Source organism: Lepidochelys kempii, chromosome 9 (genome assembly GCF_965140285.1).
Source record: "Lepidochelys kempii isolate rLepKem1 chromosome 9, rLepKem1.hap1, whole genome shotgun sequence".
Taxonomy (NCBI): domain Eukaryota; kingdom Metazoa; phylum Chordata; order Testudines; family Cheloniidae; genus Lepidochelys; species Lepidochelys kempii.
Genome location: NC_136388.1, coordinates 537959 through 560387, shown reverse-complemented (window position 1 = coordinate 560387; position 22429 = coordinate 537959). Strand labels below are relative to the sequence as shown.

Genomic DNA, 22429 nt, shown 5'->3' with positions numbered 1-22429 from the left:
TAATGTCTTAATGGTATTTAAATGTTTTTCTCAGTCTAGTCTTTTTAGGATTTTACTGTTTTAAAAATAATAAAAATCCTATTTTAAGATATGGTGATAGTTTAGTTTTAATTAAAAAAAGGATATTCAGCTTTAGTGCTCCAGTGTAGGCTCCTCGTGTTTTGTCTAGGTTTTAGAGTGCATTGAATATCTCTCTTCTCTGCACACAACCAGATAATTGATGACAGCACTGCCTTTACAGTGTCTGAAATGAGTGCAAATAACATTCATTGCATGGTGTGTACAAAAAGCCTCAACCAATACAACACATTTTTGGCTGAAAAAAGTAGCAGCTGCAACATCAACCTCAATCCCATGATTTGGCCCTGTAAAGTTTCACACTGCTTCATTAAATTGAATGGGGTTATATTAGTGGTGTAAGATCAATTATATTGAATTTTTATGTGTGCACTGAAAGATACTTCCTTAAAAGTTCTGAACTGTCTCTATTTTTGTTTTATAAGGATTAGTAATATTATACAGAAATATAAGGTTCTGTTTACAGCTGCAGATGTATGGCTAAGTTATTTGGAGTCTGTATGTAGCCTTCATCAACCATGTAGATGTAATTGCCTGAAGTTACTGAAGCTTTCTGTTCATTATATCTTACTGATAGAATCCTTTGTAGTTGTGTACACCATATCTTCCTTTTTATTGATTCTGCTGTGCCCATAGCACAGTAGAGCTTATGCTCTCTGCATCTTGGAGAGCTGTTTCTGCAACATTCAGAACCACATTTGGCTTTGTTTTCACCCTATTTGTTATCATGAAATGGTCATTTATATATAATATGACTTTTTTTCTTTTTACCAAGAGTTTCTTCATTAGGGGTATGGAAGTAAGATTGCTTGTTGCTTTGTGTCCTTGGTTGGAAAAGGGTTTATTTATGGGACAGAGACTTCCTTGCACTGTTGGTGTACAGTCAGTGATCCATGACTAACAGATTGTCTTCCATTTTTTGTTTTGGAGTGATGTGCATTGAATTTGCTCTGCCAGCCCTGCTATCCCCTGACTACAAATGGCATACTGTGATTCTGACCTGCTGAAGGAGGAGCAGAGGTTTTTAAATTATTAAAATTGACTGGGCTCTTTAGTACACTTCTGGCTTGTCCTTGGGCTTGGATGTACATGTAGAAAAAGTCCACTAAATAGTGAGAATGTAGCTAAACGGGGAATAGAGTGATCATTTAATATCTTTGTGAGTTTTTTTGTGGATTATTGTGAATATCTTTCTCCATAATGTTCCAATATAGTTATTAGTGCGATTTCCCCCCCCCCTCTTTCCTGCCCCTACCCCCACCCCCAATCTGAAATTCATGTACTGCTTCCCTGAAAACTTGAAGGGAAGTTGGAGATATTGATTAGGTACTAGGGGCAAGTTGAAAATATAACTCAAGCTTCCAAGTATAGGGATGCTGACATTTATAATCTTTGTCTGTCTTACTGGAAAAGGAGTGTCTTCAGAAGCAGAGGCGTCATTTGTGTGTTATTACTGGTGCTATATCTATTAGGTGGGTTGGTGGTGCTATTTATTCTCCAGAATATATGGCGTTTTTTTTTTAGTTTCATCAGTTTGTGTATTTTATTTTTTTATTTCAAAGTGGGTTTCCATTGTAACTTCATGATCTTATGAAATTTTATTATTCACTTCTAATGTAAGAAGTGTGTTTACCATTTTACAATATGTAGACAAAGTCCCTCCCTCAAGGAGTTTACCAAGTAAACTGAATGAATTAAAAGGGAGATTGTGAAAGGTCAGAGCAGGCAGTGAAGTTAGTGTTCTGAGTTTAGGTGAAGAGGTATGTTTTGAGGGGGTATGAGATCATGGGAAGAAGCTTTAAAAGATACTGAAATGTGCAAGTCTCAATTTTTTTATTTAAAGTTTGGGTGTTCTATTTTAGATGCCATTTTGTGTGATTGTGGGCCTAGCTTGATGTGAGTAATTGGACACAGGTGGGGCCTCATTTTTTGGGAGGCAGGATCAGGGCTAGAAACAGAATGTCTGTAGTAGCAACAGAGAAGGGGGAACATCCAGGGAATCATTTACAATGGACAAGATAACAATGGGATAAGATAAGCTTGGAAGGTAAGATGAGGTAAAGAATAAGTTGGGCAAGGACAAAGTGTGGGCTGTACAGGGATTGGTTCTTATACAGTGACCAAGCCAGTCCCAAAATGTGTTATAGTGTGCAGTAAATGCAATCTAATGTATAACTGTATATAAAGGAAGAGGTTTGCTGTGTAACTTTGGATGTGTGGTACACCCTATACCAGTGGTGGGCAACCTGCGGCCCACGGGCTGCATGCAGCCCATCAGGGTGATCTGACTGTGAGCCGCAAGACATTTTGCTGATGTTGACCATCCGCAGGCACAGCCCCCCGCAGCTCCCAGTGGCTACGGTTCGCTGTTCCCAGACAGTGGGAGCTGTGGGAAACATCAGGCTGCAGGGTCATGCTGACCACCACTTCCCGCAGCTCCCATTGGCCAGGAATGGCAAAACGTAGCCACTGGGAGCTATGGGGGGGGGGGCGTGCCTGCGGATGGTCAATGTCAGCAAAATGTCTCACTGTCTGCAATCACATTCCCCTGATGGGCTGCCTGCCGGCCGCAGGTTGCCCACCACTGCCCTATGCACACCCATTATTCTTAGAATCATAGAACATCAGGGTTGGAAGGGACCTCAGGATGTCATCTAGTCCAACCCCCTGCTCAAAGCAGGACCAATCCCCAATTAAATCATCCCAGCCAGGGCTTTGTCAAGCCTGACCTTAAAAACTTCTAAGGAAGGAGATTCTACCACCTCCCTAGGTAACGCATTCCGGTGTTTCACCACCCTCCTAGTGAAAAAGTTTTTCCTAATATCCAACCTAAACCTCCCCTACTGCAACTTGAGACCATTACTCCTTGTCCTGTCCTCTTCTACCACTGAGAATAGTCTAGAACCATCCTCTTTGGAACCCCCTTTCAGGTAGTTGAAAGCAGCTATCAAATCCCCCCTCATTCTTCTCTTCTGCAGACTAAACAATCCCAGTTCCCTCAGCCTCTCCTCATAACTCATGTGTTCCAGACCCCTCATCATTTTTGTTGCTCTTCGCTGGACTCTCTCTCCAATTTATCCACATCCTTCTTGTAGTGTGGGGCCCAAAACTGGACACAGTACTCCAGATGAGGCCTCACCAATGTCGAATAGAGGGGAACGATCACGTCCCTCGATCTGCTCGCTATGCCCCTACTTATACATCCCAAAATGCCATTGGCCTTCTTGGCAACAAGGGCACACTGCTGACTCATATCCAGCTTCTCGTCCACTGTCACCCCTAGGTCCTTTTCAGCAGAACTGCTGCCTAGCCATTCGGTCCCTAGTCTGTAGCGGTGCATTGGGTTCTTCCGTCCTAAGTGCAGGACCCTGCACTTATCCTTATTGAACCTCATCAGATTTCTTTTGGCCCAATCCTCCAATTTGTCTAGGTCCCTCTGTATCCTATCCCTCCCCTCCAGCGTATCTACCACTCCTCCTAGTTTAGTATCATCCGCAAATTTGCTGAGAGTGCAATCCACACCATCCTCCAGATCATTTGTGAAGATATTGAGTCTGATCAACTCAGTGTAGCTTTGCGGTATGCCAAATAGAGGAATCTCAGGAACTAGATTCGAGTTGAATTGAATTCTTGGGGAGCCAAGTGGAAGAGGTCTTCGGGGGAGCCTAAACAGTGATCTGTCAGTATAAAAACAGATGCATTGTGGCTGGAATACTAGTAATTAAGGGAAAGTCTTTAAAAAAATCTTAATTAGCTTATGCTGTGAGAAAGCAGGAAAAATCATGCAATATTAATCCCTTGGGGACACATTCTCCTCTGTATCTAATATAAATAATTTATTTGTAAGGAATTAATGCATTACATTAGAAATTCTGACAACCAGTGCATTGGTTGTGTTTTGTTTTTTTTTTTAAAAAAAGGTAAATTGAAATGTATAATATAAAATATACTGCTATACTTCTAGTCCTAGTATGGACCCTGACGGATCAACAAGGATTAATTTTTTAAAATGTGCAACAGCTAAGTATTGACATACTATAAATGCAAAGCAAAAGATCTTTAGCTTTAGGGAAAAATGCTTTAGTGGTCTTTGAATTAAAAAAATACTTAAAATATGTTTAGATGTCTTCTCTCTTGAATAAGTAGAATATCTGTGTAAAACCTAGTATTTATCGAATGGTTTGCATAGTCTAGATTATGCATGGTTTGTTAGGTCGAGAAAAATAAAAAAAATCTATAGAGTATCTGGTTCAGAGTGTTTTACAAGAAAATACACTTATTTTCTTAGCTGTGTCTTTTAACTTTAACAGTTCTACTAAATTTGGGAGGACATTTTGAGTTGACTAAAACTTTCTTAAACCATCTTTAATAGTTTGTTTTAACATAGTGACAGATATCTGATCAATATTAATTTTTCATCTGATTTTTATTTGATGGAATTGTTCAGGATTAAGATCTTGATCATTATGTATGTATGAAGCTAGATTTTTTTCACTGTTGCCTGTATCTTTTCCCTGAAAGAGCTAATATAAATTACACATTATATCATCAAACATACCGATTCCGTTTTTTATAGTTATGCATATGTGTGTTTAAATCAGATTTTTGTTATGGTCACTGGTGCAGTGCGAAAGCACCTTCCAGGAAGAGTGTTGGGTTCATCTCTATCGGGCCATGTAATGAGTCCCTTGCTGCAACATCTTGTGCCCCTCCCCCTAAGCAACCAGCATAGTGGCTTTGCTAGAGTTGCCTGTGTTCTTGTGGAGGAGATAGCAGACCTTGCACTGCAGCAGGTGGAGCTGCCCTGGTGATTTGAGTCTTGGTTCTGGCTGCGAGGATCCCAGTAAGACTTTGGGCCTTGGTACAGTTCTCCGTTCATGTTGATATTATCATTATAATTAAATAGAAAGCAGGGGTCTAATGTTTTGAAAATGGACACAAGGATTTTTCAATTGCAGTCCTAAAAGGCTGAACTGATTTCTAAGGGAGAAAAATTTCCTGAAGAATGCAATCTATTTTTATATAAAAGCTTATCTTTCAGCATTATGGACCTGGATTAAATGTCAAAAACAAGCAGCAAGCAACATTTACAGAGGCATTTTTCTGGAATCTCGATAACGGATCGATTGAAGTGCCCAAGGTCTGAAAAAATGTCTCCTAGCATCAAAAACTTGGATTGCTTTTCTCCGATGCTCTGCCACTGTAAAGTGGCATGCACCAACAACACCATATCCTTAATGTTTGGATGTAAGGTGGGTCTAAATAGGCTTTCCTGAAAATCTGAGTGTAATTTTTAATAGAATTTTAGTGATTAAGTCATTATGTTGTTAAAGTAATGTGATTATACATTAAGATTCAGATTAAATGGTGTGTATTTTATTCCATTTATTACAGTCAATTACCAGTGCTCTGTGAATCTGACGAAAGTAATGAATTATATACATTTGCTGTTAAGATGCTATGCAAAAGGATCTTTTGAATTTGCTGAATGCTACATGTAAAATGTCGTCATTCTCCATTAATCATCATGTAATCGTTTATTGCACTTGGCTTTCATTTTCTTCAGCTGTAAAGAATTAAATACACAGGAGACTTCCATTGATATGCAGGGCTGGAAATGCCTCCTGACATCATACTGATAGAAGCAAATGTTAGTGGCAGGTTTGGGTTTAACAGTGCCCTTAGGCTGTTAGTCATTTTAGGTTGAAATCAACTGTTTGGGTTATAGAGTAATAAAATATATACACTTTAATAATTTTCTTAATAATGAAATGAAATATCTTTAATTCAGTGTTTTCCAAAATATTTATTTTATTGTACTAAGTTTAGTGTATATATTACATTATATTAATAGAACTCAAGACATTGAAAGCCTTCTGTTGAAAAGATTGAATATGTGTGGGTAAAAGTTACTTTTGAAACCAAAGTTCATAATTTAACAGAACATGAAACAGGTAGTTTGAAAACACAGCAATTTGAGACTTCATGTATTTTAATTTTACATTTAACTTTATGTAATACAATCTTCAGGTAAATTCATTATGATTTAGAAATACTTGTTTTGTGCCTATATATAATCAGGTTGATGTAGTCTGTTAATGATTTGAGGGATATTTGAAAATGGAATGGGTTTGTTACTTATTAGAGAAAAAATACATACCTAGAATGGTGCACAAAGAATTTTCTCATAGTGTAAATCTAAATTTATATGAATGGGTTTAATTTGCTTATCTAAACATAATGTTTAAATCTGAATCCTTCATTTCCATTAGACAAGGATTTAGCTAGGTGTTTGGTTTTTTTTTGTTTTTGTTTTGCAAACAAATCCTCTGCAGCATGCTTTTAGAGAGTCTGAAAATTTAATTTTTTTATATAAATAAAAAAACTGGAATAGACATTACTTAATGAGATTCCCGTTGTCCCTTTAAATAAATGAAAAAACAAACAAAAAGCCCTTTCTGATTGTAGCAGGTTCTGTAATATGTAGTAACTCAAGAATGATGCTATCCAAGGAGAGAGTTAAAATGTTTTAAAATATGTAATGTTCTTAAAGTCTGCCATATAAAAATTGTGGAGACAAACCTTTTCCTTTTAAGTGCAAAATAAAACATCTAGAAGCTACCCTCTTTTTTTGAAAGTCATTATTTTCTGTCAGATATGAGTAGTGACGGTTTTCACTGTACATGCTCTCATTTGTGCATCTGTATTTTTATATCTGTCCAAATATATTATTATTAATGATCTCTGATAGTGGCACAAATTTATATAGCACTTTACAAACTTATAAAACTTGTCTCCGCTCTAAAGGGCTTGGTGGGAGTGACTCAATATATAGTAAAATTCCTTGCTTTTTTTTTTAACGGGTGCCCTAACACAAGTGAAAACGAAGCCGCCTGAAAACAACATGGCGAAGAGCTGTGGAAGCTGAGCTGAAAAACCTGGGACACAGCTGGGGAACCATTGAAAGACTTGCCAGAAACAGACAAGAGTGGAGGAGCTTCTTCGCTGCCCTAATCGCCAGAGACGTAATGGGAACATGATGACGATGATGAATAGACCAATTATATTAGCCTTAACTTTAATAAGTTATATCTGGTATGGTGTCTGTGTGTAGAAGAGGTATAATATGTGTATTATAGGCTCTGGATTGATTCTTGGCCTTGCTATATGTTGTGGAAACGGAAGCTATGACCATTTACAGTTTCAAGGTCTCTAAATACCAGTTGAGGGTCATGGTTGCCCCCTGGTGGAACAATAGGAAAAAGTATTTTTAAGCAATTTTATAGAGAACATTGTAGGGCCTTGCTGTGGGGAGCCTGTAGTGATGTTGCTGCCAGTACTAATCCTTTCAACCTATGCAGAAATAGGAACAACTAGGAGGCTTTTTTTAAAAGGTCTGATTTCGAATGTAATCATAGAACTTTAATGATTTTAGTGAAGCTATTTGGATATCTAATATTCATTTAAACTGAAATGCATCTGACAGAAAAATAAGAGAATATTTCCTTTCAGTGTAATAAAACTCCCAGCAGTTCCACATTTATTATAGTTCTCAAATTGTCTTAAACATCAGTCTTTTTATTCCTTTTTAAAGGCACAGATTATTACTACTGCTAATGCAGCACCTATGTCCTTTGTATTGCAGCCATGCAAATCCCAAATCTTAAATTCACTGACTGTTTATTGAAGTGACTGATGCACAGATAATGCAGAAGTAATGTAATTCGGAAATCCTAATTTGTGAATTTTGTGAAATGTTAAAAAGGGAAAAACATTAATAAATGATATTATTTCTTTTATAAGTGTAAAAATATTACCTTCAAACATGAACCACTTTGAATACTGTAGGTTATCAAAAAGCTGAAGAATTAATGTTTAAATGACAGTATATTGATCAGCTGCATCTATGGTGCAGTAAGGGAGAATAAGCTTTTCATTTCCACACACGTAGAGCAAACTGAGCTCATGTGGAGAGTTGTATTAAATGAAAAGTTTTCCGTTTTGCAGTATCTTTTCCCTACACACTCAAATGGATAAGAAAATTCATGATTCCTTGATTAGTCCATATAGAATTTGATAGTTATTTGCTCCTGATGAAATTTGAGAACAAATAGAAGTTGTCACATACAAGTTTTTGTTGATGCCTTTGCAATTGTTTGTATTTACATTTTTGTCTCTTTTGAAACTGACATAAAATCTCTGCATTTCAATGAAATTATGCATGCTTCTCATGCTTTCTTTGAAGTTTCACATAAGAAAAAACTATTCTGCAACTGCAAGAGGTTGTCTCCCTTATCTGAACTGGACAGATGCCTTATGCTACTGCCTTAGAGGCATCTCCCTTGTTGTCTTAGTTGTTAAAGGAAACACCAGCACCATTATTTGATGGCAAAAGCCTATTCACAAAATACAAAATTTTACCATGTTAGTGTTGTTGAGTATGAATTATAAACTTTTTGGATGAAATTGTTATGTATTGGGCATTAATTCCCATGTATATTTGAATTCCTTATACCCTGATCAGTCTAGAAATGTATGAAAACACACAAGCTACAGAAACACTTCCTTTTATTATTGTTTGTATTACAGAGGCACATTTGAACCTTAGCTAAGGTGAGTTGCAGATTCAAGTGTTAGTTCCATATTTTTATGGTTTTATAATTTGGCCACAGAAAAATCATCCCAGGCTAAAATTTTTCAACTTAAGGTATCATTCTAGAATATCTTAAAAACCCTTACCTTAAAGTGGATGGGCTGTTTTGAGTTCCAGAAAATTCTAGGTTCTGCTTTGAGTGCTGGCTCTTATGGGCATTCCACATGTGGGTACACATATGTGCCATGCACCTGAAGCTGGAGATTTCTAACAAGTGATGTTCATTGGTCTGCACCTGTGCAGTTGGAACTGAGGGTATAAGGAGTGTTGTGGACCACTGCCTCTCCAGTTCCTTCTTCCCGCCACATAGCCTGAGTTGTAATTCTGTGTCCACAGCTACCTCCATCTTTTTCATCTTGATCTGTAAATAAATATATGTATAGTAAATACTTCTTAGTATTTATTAGATTTAGTATACCTTAGACTTCCCACTTTGGGGGCTCTCTTTCTCCCACAGACAAGGACTGTGCCCAGAGTCCGGGGGTTTAAGAATTGTATCTCCTGTCCCCACTCCTTCTCCATGAGTGACAAACATGACAATAGTGACAATAGTGATCTATTACTCCTGCTGGTAATAGGTCACCTTACCTGATCACTCTCATTACAATGTGTATGGTAACACCCATTGTTTCATGTTCTCTGTGTATATAAATCTCCCCACTGCATTTTCCACTGAATGCATCTGATGAAGTGAGCTGTAGCTCACGAAAGCTTATGCTCAAATAAATTGGTTAGTCTCTAAGGTGCCACAAGTACTCCTTTTCTTTTTGCGAATACAGACTAACACGGCTGTTACTCTGAAACCTAACTATCAAAACATTTCCTAGTTGGATCAGGACCAGGGACATCCTATGTCTATGTTAATATGCTCCGCCAAGCACAAGCTCAGGAGCTGAGGTAACAACTTCTAAGCCCAAGGAATCCCTTCCCAAGGCTTCTCACAAGAGCAAGGGGCGCACTCACAAGCACAAAGACAGAACCTCTTCAAAATCTGCTCCTAGAAGAAGAGATCCATCCCTGACTCCATCTTAGTCAACACATGAGTATGGCATGAAATAATAAGGATGTGTAAGTACTGACTTCAGTTTTGACACACAAATGAAAGGATCGCACCTACCATCACAGGCTCCAGTGGATGCTGCTGATACTGTTTCTGGAGGGATAGCTTGGCCAGTCGTCATGAGGCATGAATCTTGGCTACATTCCTTGGGGTTCCTCAGTAATATCAAATATTACTGAAGAGCTGACATTTAATAAGGGTAATTGGTTCAGTGAGAAGATTGGTTCAGTGCCACTTTACAGCACTACCACTTCTTCACTTGGGTGTGAAACAACAACCTCCTGAGCGCTGCACGTTTCAGCGCTTTAACGTGGCAGTGTAGACAGTGCTACAGTGCTGGGAGCTACTCCCCTCGTGGAGGTGGTTTTTTTTTATAGCGCTGGGAGAGCTCTAGAGAGAGAGAAAAGGAGTACTTGTGGCACCTTAGAGACTAACCAGTTTATTTGAGCATAAGCTTTTGTGAGCTCCGAGCACTGGTGCTGCGACTACACAGCCATATTAAAGTTCTGCTGCGGCAGTGAAGTGAAGACGTGCCCTGAGTCTCTTCACTTGTTCAGACTCTAGAACAACCCTCTGCTTTCTGGGCATTTATATGCTGGCTCCAGAAAGGAGATGCCACAAACAAGCATACAGAGCAAGACACCCCACCCTCAGCCATTGTGTCATCAGCACTGTTATGAACCACAGCATAAATGCCAGAGGATACAAAGACCTAGGCACCTGGCTTTCTCCACATCTTCTGCCACAGCTCAGCCTTACCCTCTAGCTAAGTGTTTCTTTCTTACAAGATGTTTGAGAACTATGTTCCTGTGTTAATGCCATTTTACACTGCCCCCCAAATCTTTGGTGGCTGCCTCACCCACTTTGCTCACAATTGGAGGTCACTAATGACAGACACGTGGGTGTTAGAGATGATTGATTCTGCCTATGTAATTGAGTTTGTCACCTCCCAATCATACAAACCCCATTCCCAGCCCATTTTCAGGGAGCACTCTCAAAGAAGATCCTTTGTTAGGAGGTGGACTCTCTTCTTCAGTGAGAAGCTGTAAGGCGTGTGCCACCTCATCATCAAGGGAAAGAGGTCTACTCCCTACATTTTTAGTTCCCAAGAAAAAAAACATTGGATGGAAACCAGTTCTCGATCTACTCCAGCTGAATGTCTTTATTAGAAAATCAAAATTCTGCACGATCACTTTGGCATCAGTAATCCCCTCTGTGGAGAAGGGCACATGGTTTGCAGATTTCAACACGAAGGATTCTTGCTTTTATGTGGACACTCACCTATTCCACAAAAGGTTCCTCAGGTTCCTGGGTTTGAGTACACCAAACCATGAGACTCAATCTGGTAGGATAATTCTCTGCTCTTATACAATTTTGTAACTGTTAGTAAATTCAGTAAGATGTTAAACACTGATCTTTTATTCAGTAACAGGTTGTTTTTATTGCAGCTGTTACTATGATCAACCCTTTGGGCAAAATGAAAATCTACATGAACACTTTTGTAGGCATCTGAGGGGTCTATTTTCTTGATATACATGCTTCAAAGGAGGAGATACTCTGGATACCAGAAAACAAGATCTTGTGACTTATCTGAGACCCAGATGCTCTAATATATTATTTCTTTTTTAGCCAAGTGGCAATTTATATATAGGATCCTGGAGTGCACCAACTATACCCCCTTGTCCTTGCTATATTGGCAGTGTTGAGACTTTTAATTGGACAGAGGCACTGTGTATTGCCCTGTATTTGCTGTTTGTTTTGTATTTGGAATAAGAATAGATTCAGTAATCTGTCATGCAGTAAGTTAATTATTTTGTTACTTAAAAATTTCAAGGAATATAAATGTATGGTAAAACCAAAGCATGTTAGGAGGATGCTCACATTCATAAATAAACTTAATATGTCAGTTATTTTTAAAGCCTTATTCATCAGAGAGTTGACAGGACCTCACTGTAGGCTATAAGGAGTACATTAGTATGCTGTTGGTGTATGCTTGTGTGTATTGTGAGGTGCACCAACAGCTCAGTCATGTACTTGCTGTTTTGTTGGTGTTGGTGAGGACCTACAATTTCAAATTGTTTTTAAACAAAAATGTTTTAACACCGCTTTTTCTTGGATGTATGTATCATATCCTTCCACTATGAAAACTATCTTGCAGTACAACAGTCGGAGGAAATACTGAGTAGTAGGTTATATAAAACACCTTGGGTGCAATTTTCAAAATATATTATATTCTCTCTTATTTCTCTTATGTTCCCAGGCCTCATTTGGCCATTGTTTTACTTGCTGTCTGTCTCCTGGGAGCCTTTTTGGCCTTTCATTAGCATTTCAAGTCCACTCTCAACTCAGTAGTTTTTGTAGAAACTGAAAAGCCCTGGTTTCCCTACATTAAAATGAACCCAAGAACTTGGAAACAGTACTGTTGAAAGGGCAACTAAAATAAGATGGGCAGGTAGTGGAGAGGTGGAAGTAGCTCTTCCTTATCTCCATTGTTCTTCTGTAAGCCCACTTGAAGCCCATAGCCTGTTTGTCTTTTGATTCTGTAAACTTCAAAAAGAATTAGGAGCGTGGATGGAATGGGGAAGATAAGAGGGTGAGTTGACTGACATAGGAGGGAGCACTACGGTCCTTGGCTGCCTTTTCAACTAAAGATTGTAAAAAGAAAATCTTCTAGGTCTATTGTGTTAAACTGGTTTCATTAAAAAGGGAAATTGGTGGTGAGGGTATGGTAACAATGTTCCCCTCAATTTCTTTTTTGTAAAAAGCAGTTTAACAGAGCTGTTGTAGGAATTACTCCTTCATGGTGAAGAAGTCCAAGCTGTGCAATTTTAAGAGTTGGTGCATGGCTTTGACGTGCTCAGAAAAACATAAATGGCTAATTAGTACATGGATAAAGCAATAGTTATAAGCCTAGTCATAAGCCTACAGTAGAACCTTCCTGACTGTTTTTATGATTCTCTAAAATCTTCCTCTGATTTTGTATTTAGTTCATTATAATTTGCTTTAAATGGTAAGATTGGTGAGTGCATGTTGAGTTAACTTTTATATTCAGATATTAGTCTCTGGTTTGGAATGCATTGTTAATGTGAAAACATATGCATAAAATCTTAACTATACTGTTAACCCACAGCTTAATTGAACAGAGATTTATAGAGTGAATCAAGCAAAAATAAGTGAGAGAGAAAAAAAAATGTGGAAAATGTTTAGTAACGAAGCTTGTCTACCTCTGTGCTAAAGACAGGATAATAAGTTACAGCAAGAAGTACAGGAAAGGAGAAAGTTCACTAGCTTGGTCAGTATTTGTCTGATAGCAAGTTGGCGGTGAAAGTTTTTTATTATTTTTTTTTTTAAATGGAAATTACTCTGTTTTTCCTCTAAAACTTTCAGAAGCGGATAACCTTTGATAGATGGATCCCTTGCATCAAATAGAATCTGATCGGATTTACAACATTTTAAAATAAGTGTTTATTTTAAGTTTGATTTGTCGAGGGAAATAATTATTTAATTGTTACTACTATATTGTCTTAATACTTTGTTATAAAATGAGCAAGTTGGTCACGTTTGCATGTAGAATATTTAAAAGGCAGGTATATAATACATAATATTTTGATTATGTCTGGTTATTTGAGTACTTACTTGCAGAGGATGTGAGAAACTGAAAATATAAGTGTCAGGTATAACTGTGAAGGAGAGTAGAGGAATGGGATCTTAATAGCTTGCCAGGAGGCTCTTGATTCATTAGTGACAGGAAAGGTATGTTTAGCTGAGGATCTTCATGTATAGTGTCCTGTGTTGGTTGAAATGGCGTTTGCTCCAAGCAGCGAAACTTTCCCTTCCTTAAGTGGCAAACACGAAAGAGAATATTTAAACAATTAATTTTACTCAGATTTTTGGGTTTTCCTCTTATAACCAACAAATTATTGTGAAAAGTAAATGGATGTTTATTTGGAGAAGGTATTCCATGACTGCTAACACAATAAAAAAAATGGAGATTAATCTGTTCTACAGCTGAGATTACCACCTGCTTTGCATATTGGGTGGGATTTCATGTCCTCCACTACTCCGTAGTTTCTCTGAGACATTTGTTCCAGTGTCCTATGTTATGATGAGATGTTGTCTCATGACAGCGTAGTTCTTTTTTGAATGTGCTTATCCCATGTCTTTCCATTTTTGCAGTTTTACTTTTTCCTTCTGGTACTTATCCATAGGATTTTAGGGAGTATATCAGAAACATCTTTAATATTGAGCTTTCTTTTAAATTGACCCTTTTTGTGGCAGAGATTACTTCCTGTTTAAAAAAAATAAAATCCCAGGATACTAGGTAGGTTCTCTTTCTTGTTCCTCCCCAAAACAAGATTTGTTGCTCCTGACAACAGAAAACATTGCCCTTCCTGCAGGGAGGTTGGCCTAAATTTCAAGCTCTGTCACAATCTGACCCATCAAATGCAATGACTAAATGTGAAATAAGTGATCTCATCTCATAAAGGCAACTTCCTGCATCCCTCTGCATCTAGGGCAGGGGCAGTCAATAGGTGGATCATGGGCCAAATCTGGACCGCCAGACACTTTTGAACAGACCGTGAAATCTTTCTATTTATTATCATCATTACTGTGGTATGAAAACATGTTCCTCCGGAGTCTGGACCTTAACTAAAAAGAAAAGGAGTACTTGTGGCACCTTAGAGACTAACCAATTTATTTGAGCATAAGCTTTCGTGAGCTACAGCTCACTTCATGGGATGCATACTGTGGAAAATACAGAAGATGTTTTTTATATACACACAAAGCATGAAAAAATACCTCCTCCCACCCCACTCTCCTGCTGGTAATAGCTTATCTAAAGTGATCGCTCTCTTTACAGTGTGTATGTTAATCAAGTTGGGCCATTTCCAGCACAAATCCAGGGCTTAACAAGAACGTCCGAGGAAGGGGGGAGGGTAGGAAAAAACAAGGGGAAATAGGTTACCTTGCATAATGACTATTAGCACTGTAGTGTCCAGGAAGCGGATCTCTTGTGTGGACTGGTCCTGGCTGAGGTTGATGGTGGGATGGAAATAGTTGAAATCATGGTGGAATTCCTCAAGGGCTTCTTATCCATGGGTCCAGATGATGAAGATGTCATCAATATAGCGCAAGTAGCTCTCGTCCCCCTCAGGTCTCGTCCCCTAACGCCCCTACTCTACTTGATTAACATGTGCATTGTAAGGAGAGTGATCACTTTAGATAAGCTATTACCAGCAGGAGAGTGGGGAGGTATTTTTTCATGCTTTGTGTGTATATAAAAAGATCTTCTACACTTTCCACAGTATGCATCCGATGAAGTGAGCTGTAGCTCACGAAAGCTTATGCTCAAATAAATTGGTTAGTCTCTAAGGTGCCACAAGTACTCCTTTTGTTTTTGCGAATACAGACTAACACGGCTGTTACTCTGAAACCTGGACCTTAACTGTACCTTGACCAAGACATTTGGATCTTGACAAAAAATAATTGACTACCTCTGGGGATATTGCGTTATTTCATAGTCATCTGAAAAGATTCAGAAAGGGAACATGGTGGAGGCATATATTAAAGTCTTCGTAGTGCAGTCGTTTTTCCTAATATCCAACCTAGATCTCTGCCACTGCAACTTGAGACCATTGCACCTTGTTCTGTCCTATGCCACCACTGAGAACAACCTAGGTGAGAGGATGGAGCTAGGCTGTTCTCAATGGTGGCAGATGACAGAACAAGAAGCAATGGTCTCAAGTTGCAGTGGGGGAGGTCTAGGTTGGATATTAGGAAACACTGTTTCACTAGGAGGGTGGTGAAGCACTGGAATGGGTTACCTAGGGAGGTGGTGGAATCTCCATCCTTAGAGGGTTTTAAGGCCTGGCTTGACAAAGCTCTGGCTGGGATGATTTAGTTGGGGATTGGTCCTGCTTTGAGCAGGGGATTGGACTAGATGACCTCCTGAGGTCTCTTCCAACCCTCATATTCTGTGATTCTTTGGAACCCCCCCCTTCCGGTAGTTGAAGGCTGCTATCAAATCCCACCTTACTTGTATCTTTTGCAGACAAAACAAGCCCAGTTCCCTCAGCCTCTCCTTTTAAGTCATGTGTCCCAACCCTCTGATCATTTTCGTTGCCCTCCACTGGACTCTTTCCAATTTGTCCACACCTCTTCTGTAGTGGGGGGTCCCAAAACTGGATGCAATACTCCAGATGTGGCCTCACTAGTGCTGAATAGAGGGGAATAATCACTTCCCTTGATCTGTTGGCAATGCTCCTACTAATGTAGCCCAATATGCCGTTAGCTTTCTTGGCAACAAGGGCACACTGCTGACTCATATCCAGCTTCTCGTCCATTGTAATCCCCAGGTCCTTTTCTGCAGAACTGCTGCTTAGCCAGTCTGTTCCCAGTCTGTAGCGGTGCATGGGATTCTTCCATCCTAAGTGCAGGACTCTGCACTTGTCTTTGTTGAACGTCGTCAGATTTCTTTTGGCCCAATCCTCCAATTTGTGTAGGTCACTCTGGACCCTCTCTCTACTCTCCAGCATATCTACCTCTCTGCCCCGCTGAGTGTCATCTGCGAACTTGCTGCGGGTGCAATCCATCCCATCATCCAGATCATTAATGAAGATGTTGAACAAAATCAGCCCCAGGACTGATCCCTGGGGCACTGCACCAGCTGCCAACTAGACATCGAGCTGTTGAGCTCGATGATCTAGCCAGCTTTCTATCCACCTTCTCATCCAGTCCATACTTGTTTAACTTGCTGGCAAGAATACTGTGGGAGACCGTATCAAAAGCTTTTCTAAAGTCAAGTTATATAATGTCCACCACTTTCCCTATATCCACAGGGCCAGTTATCTCACCATAGAAGGTAGTCAGGTTGGTCAGGCATGACTTGCCCTTGGTGAATCCATGTTGACTGTTCCTGGTCACCTTACTCTCCTCCAAGTGCTTCAAAATGGGTTTGCTTGAGGACCTGCTCCATGATTTTTCCAGGGACTGAGGTGAGGCTGACCGGTCAGTAGTTCCCCAGGTTCTCCTTCTTCCCTTTTTAAAAGATGGGCACTATATTTGCCTTTTTCCAATTGTCCGGGACCTCCCCTGATCGCCACGAGTTTTCAAAGATAATGGCCAATGGCTCTGCAATCACATCAGCCAATTCCCTCAGCACCCTCGCATGCATTAGATCTGGACCCATGGACTTGTGTATGCCCAGCTTTTCTAAATAGTCCTTAACAGTTCTTTCACCACTTAGGGCTGCTCACCTGCTCATCATCACCTGTCACTAGGTTGCCTCCCCCATTCAGTAAGGGTCCCACACTTTCCCTGACCACCTTGTTGTTGCTAACATACCTTTAGAAACCCTTCTTGTTACCTTTCACATCCCTTGCTAGCTGCAACTCCAATTGTGCTTTGGCCTTCCTGATTACACCTCTGCATGCTCGAGCAATATTTCTATACTCCTCCCTAGTCATCTGTCCAAGTTTCCACTTCTTGTAAGCTTCCTTCCTGGACCCCTTTGTGCTAGGTGCTGTACAAATATAGAACACAAGGCAGTCCCTGCCTCCTCCCAGATGCTTACAAACCAAGTGTAAGACACAAGACGATAGATGGCTACAGACAGAACAATGGTGGATTACAAAGAAACAGAGACAGTATTGGTTACCAAGTACATAAAAGGTTATTACAAGGAGGGAGAAAAATTGTTCTTCTTAACCTCTGAAGATAGGACAAGAATCAGCAGGCTTCAATTGTAGCAAGGGAGGTTTAGGTTGGACATAAGGAAAAATTTCCTAACTGTCGGAGTGGTTAAGCAAATTGCCTAGGGAGGTTGTGGAATCTCCATCATTGGGGATTTTTAAGAACAGGTTGGACGAGCACCTGTCAGGGATGGTCTAGATAATACTTAGTCCTGTTTTGAGTGCAGGGGACTGGACTAGATGACCTCTCGACTAGCAGTAGCCTAGTCATTCTCAGGTTTTTTTTGTTGGCATCAAGCTCTTTCCAGATGTAAGGGACATATGGGAAAAAGTACAAAGATGCTTGTTTGGAAATTTAACAATTGAGCAATGGAAGCTGACACCATGGGGTGATCGGAGTCAAGAGCTGATGTTTTGTTGCTGAATGAGAGAAGATAGGGAGAGTGTGGAGAGGTTGTGAACAGCCTTGAAACTGAAGAGAAGCAGCTTATGTTTTATATGAGAACGAAGAAGGAGCCAGTAGAGGGAAGCAAAGAGAGGGATGGCATGGTCAAAGTGACGAGCTAGCAAAAGGATTTTTGCAGCAGCATTTTGAAAGATATGAGTGGGGGTAGATTGAATTTGTTCAAGCCAGAGAAAAGGATATAACAGTAATTGAGACATGAGATTAGAGCCTGGAACAGAGTTTTAGCTATATGGATGGATAGGAAAGGCTATATTTTAGGAATGTTGTGGAGAAAGAATCTAAAAGACTTAGACATAGCCTGGATTTGATGAGCTAGGGACAGGTCTGAGTCGAAGATGACACCCAGGTTATGGGCCTCAGTGATAGCTAAAATGGTGGTGGTGTCCACAGGGATTGAGAAAGGAGGGAGTGGAGATGGCTTGAGCTGACAGCTAGACATCCATGAGATTTCAGGGAGATAGACTGATATTTTAGTTTGGACATCATGCATTTTCCCATTATGTGGAGTTAGTCCCTGAGGCCCAAAGCTTCCACTTTTCCAAATAGAGGTTTAGGGAAGTTTTGTTCTTCCACTGTTCTTCAGCCCCAGATGAACTCACAATTCCATAGACCAACTGCCTAGGCTTAAGAATGGTCATACTGGGTCAGACTAAATCTCCATCTAGCCTAGTATCCTGTTTTCCGACAATGGCCAGTGCCAGCTGTACCAGAGGAAATTAACAGAACAGGGAACCATCAAGTGATCCATTCCCTGTCACCCATTCCCAGCTTCTGGCAAGCAGAGGCTACTTACACCATTCTGTGACTACCCTGGGTAATAGCCATGGATGGACCTATCCTCCATGAATTGATCTACTTCTTTTTTGAACCCTGTTATAGTCCAGGCCTTCACAACATCCTCTGGCAAAGAGTTCCATGGGTTGACTGTGCGTTTTGTGAATAAATACTTCCTTTTGTTGGTTTTAAATCTGTTGCCTGTTAATTTCATTTGGTGACCCCTAGTTCTTGTGTTATGAGAAGGAGTAAATAACACTTCCTTATTTACTTTCTGTATACCACTCATGATTTTATAGAACTCTATCATATCCCCCTTTAGTCATCTCTTTTCCAAGATAAAAAGTCCCAATCTTATTAATCTCTCCTCATACGGATCTGTTCCAAACCCCTAATCATTTTTGTTGCCTTTATCTGAACCTTTTCCAATTCCAATGCATCTTTTTTGAGATTGGGCAACCACATCTTCATGCAGTATTCAAGATGTGAGTGTACCATGGGTTTATATAGAGGCAATAAGATATTTTCTGTCTTATTTTCTGTCCCTTTCTTAATGATTCCCAACATGCTGTTGTCTTTTTTTGACTCCCGCTGCACATTGAGTTGATGTTTTCAGAGAACTATCCACAGTGACGCCAAGATCTCTTTCTTGAGTGGTAACAACTAATTTAGACCCCATCATTTTATATGTACAGTTGGGTTTGTTTTCCAATGTGCATCACTTTGCATTTATCAACATTGAATTTAATCTGCCATTTTGTTGCCCAGTCTTTGTACTGAAAGACAGAGTTTAAGAATTAGTGTTGCTTTTGGGATGTTTTTGTCACCTTTTTGCTGCTTTTTAGGATCCGTACTAGGGAAAATATAAACAGGACATAACCAGTAAGGCACTAACTAATCTGAGATAAACCTCATGTTCAGTCACTTTGTGTCTGTTACTGTCAAACCCAAAACAAGTCATTTTTTGAAGTATAAAAGTAGAGTACGTAACCTTCACAACTTGCCAATTAATCTGATCTTTGCGAAAATAGTCTAGTAAAATCATGTCTTCGACCCCTTCTGAACTGTATTTTTTTTACACAATGTAAACTAAGGGTAGAGGTAGTTTTAGGAATTTTAGTTCAGCTCTTTGCCCCTCTACTCTTTTGGTTAGTGTGTCTCTGTGGTGCAAAGTAGTTGAAATGACAGTTAAACAGGCTATTTGGGGATTTTTCTGGTGTGAGTGAAATTCTCAGGTGTTGTAGAGCTGTCATATGTGGTTTTATGATGCATCCCCTCTCAGGTCCCTCTGTGGGGTGGGGTGTTGAAAGCATGGCAAAAGGGCTCATTGTGTTCTGGCAATCCTCAGTTGTGAGAATGGCAGATTGGACCAGCGGTGAACCAGCCCAAAGATTTGGGATTTTGGGGGCATGTACAAGTGGCATAAAGCCAGATTGTACCATTCCTTCCTTCCTTCCCTCCCCCACTGTACCACATGTTGCCAACGATCAGGACCTCTGAAAAAAATTGATTTTAATAGATGATCATATAGCTTGATTATTATCTTCATCTTACACTTCATAGAATCATAGAATATCAGGGTTGGAAGGGACCTCAGGAGGTCATCTAGTGCAACCCCCTGCTCAAAGCAGGACCAATCCCCCACTAAATCATCCCAGCTAGGGTTTTGTCAAGCCTGACCTTAAAAATATCTCAGGAAGGAGATTCCACCACCTCCCTAGGTAACGCATTCCAGTGTTTCACCACCCTCCTAGTGAAAAAGTTTTTCCTATTAGCCAACCTAAACCTCCCCCACTGCAACTTGAGACCATTACTCCTCGTTCTGTCATCTGCTATCACTGAGAACAGTCTAGATCCATCCTCTTTGGAACCCCCTTTCAGGTAGTTGAAAGCAGCTGTCAGATACCCCCTCATTCTTCTCTTCTGCAGACTAAATCATTCCAGTTCCTTCAGCCTTTCCTCATGAATCATGTGCTCCAGACTCCTAATCATTTTTGTTGCCCTCCGCTGGACTCTTTCCAATTTTTCCACATCCTTCTTGTAGTGTGGGGCCCAAAACTGGACACAGTACTCCAGATGAGGCCGAACAGAGGGGAATGATCACATCCCTTGATCTGCTGGCAATGTTCCTACTTATACAGCCCAAAATGCCATTAGCCTTCTTGGCAACAAGGACACACTGTTGGCTCATATCCAGCTTTTCGTCCACTGTAATCCCGAGGTCCTTTCCTGCAGAACTGCTGCCTAGCCACTCGGTCCCTCGTCTGTAGCGGTGCATGGGATTCTTCCGTCCTAAATGCAGGACTGTGCACTTGTCCTTTTTGAACCTCATCAGATTTCTTTTGGCCCAATCCTCTAATTTGTCTAGGTCCCTCTGTACCCTATCCCTACCTTCCAGCGTATCCACCACTCCTCCAAGTTTAGTGTCATCTGCAAACTTTCTGAGGGTGCAATCCACACCATCCTCCAGATCATTAATGAAGATATTGAACAAAACCGGACCCAGCACTGACCCTTGGAGCACTCTGCTTGATACCGGCTGCCAACTTGATATGGAACCTTTTATCACTATTCGTTGAGCATGACGATCTAGCCAGTTTTCTATCCACCTTATAGTCCATTCCTTCAGGCCATACTACTTTAACTTGCTGGCAAAAATACTGTAGGAGACTGTATCAAAAGCTTGTAAAGTCAAGGAATAACATATCCACTGCTTTCTCCTCATCCACAGAGCCAGTTATCTTGTCATAGAAGGCAATTAGATTAGTCAGGCATGACTTTCCCTTGGTGAATCCATGCTGACTGTTCCTGATCACTTTCCTCTCCTTTAGGTGCTTCAAAATTGATTCCTTAAGAATCTGCTCCATGATTTTTCCAGGGACTGAGGTGAGGCTGACTGGCCTGTAGTTCCCAGGATCCTCCTTCTTCCCTTTTTTAAAGATGGGCACTACATTAGGCTTTTTCCAGTCATCCGGGACCTCCTGGGATCGCCATGAGTCATCCCGGACCTCCCCAGATCACTTACTGACTTCCTTGCCAAAATGAGATTTTGATTTTATATACGGAAAAGGATACCCTCCTCTTCTTGCAGTGTGCATGTTCCTGTTTGCCTGATTTCTTTTTTGTTTATCATTTTTTCTTTTGAACTGTTTGATAACATGGAAATCATAATGTTGAGTGCAAGAGTGAAAACATTAGTTGCAAATGTGTTAAATGGAAAAAACCCAAGGCCATATTTTTAAAATTCTGGCCCTAATTTTTAGAGATTTTGTTGTTTTTATATTTATATTTGTGCAGAAGATGAGCTGCTATTCTTCAACTAATACTGAGATGCCACAACACTTAGTAAAGATTTATTACTGTGTGTGTATGTGGGGGGGGGGGGGTGCTGTGTACTTTTAAGATAGATTACATTGTATGTAACATTCTTTCCATTCTTGAGAGAATTTTAATTATCACAGTTCTTTTGTGTTGTCAAAGCAGGAAAGAGTCCTGTGGCACCTTATAGACTAACAGACGTATTGGAGCATAAGCTTTCGTGGGTGAATACCCACTTCATTGGATGCATGTCTTTTGTGTTGTCAGTGGACCAACTGGTAGCTGAGGACATGTGATTTTGATTAATTCACTTTCTGCTTGATGAACCATCTGGACTGCTGTCTCCGTAAGTCTATCAAGAAGCTGAATTCTTTGTTGATGTGGTTATG

General features: G+C 40.0%; 1 protein-coding gene across 34 annotated transcripts in view; it reads left to right on the top strand.

The window, feature by feature from the left end:
* DLG1 (discs large MAGUK scaffold protein 1) overlaps positions 1-22429 on the top strand; it is a 441560-nt gene that overhangs the window by 63551 nt on the left and 355580 nt on the right. The window contains exon 1 of one of the 34 annotated variants that reach the window (XM_073358935.2): positions 4863-5330. The exons of 32 other annotated variants lie outside the window; for them this stretch is intronic. In XM_073358935.2, the coding sequence (XP_073215036.1) occupies positions 5139-5330 (192 nt within the window). In that variant the 5' untranslated portion in view covers positions 4863-5138. Of the gene's footprint in view, positions 1-4862; positions 5331-22429 lie in introns of those variants that run through there. One more of the 34 variants, XM_073358947.2, reaches the window with a different exon arrangement.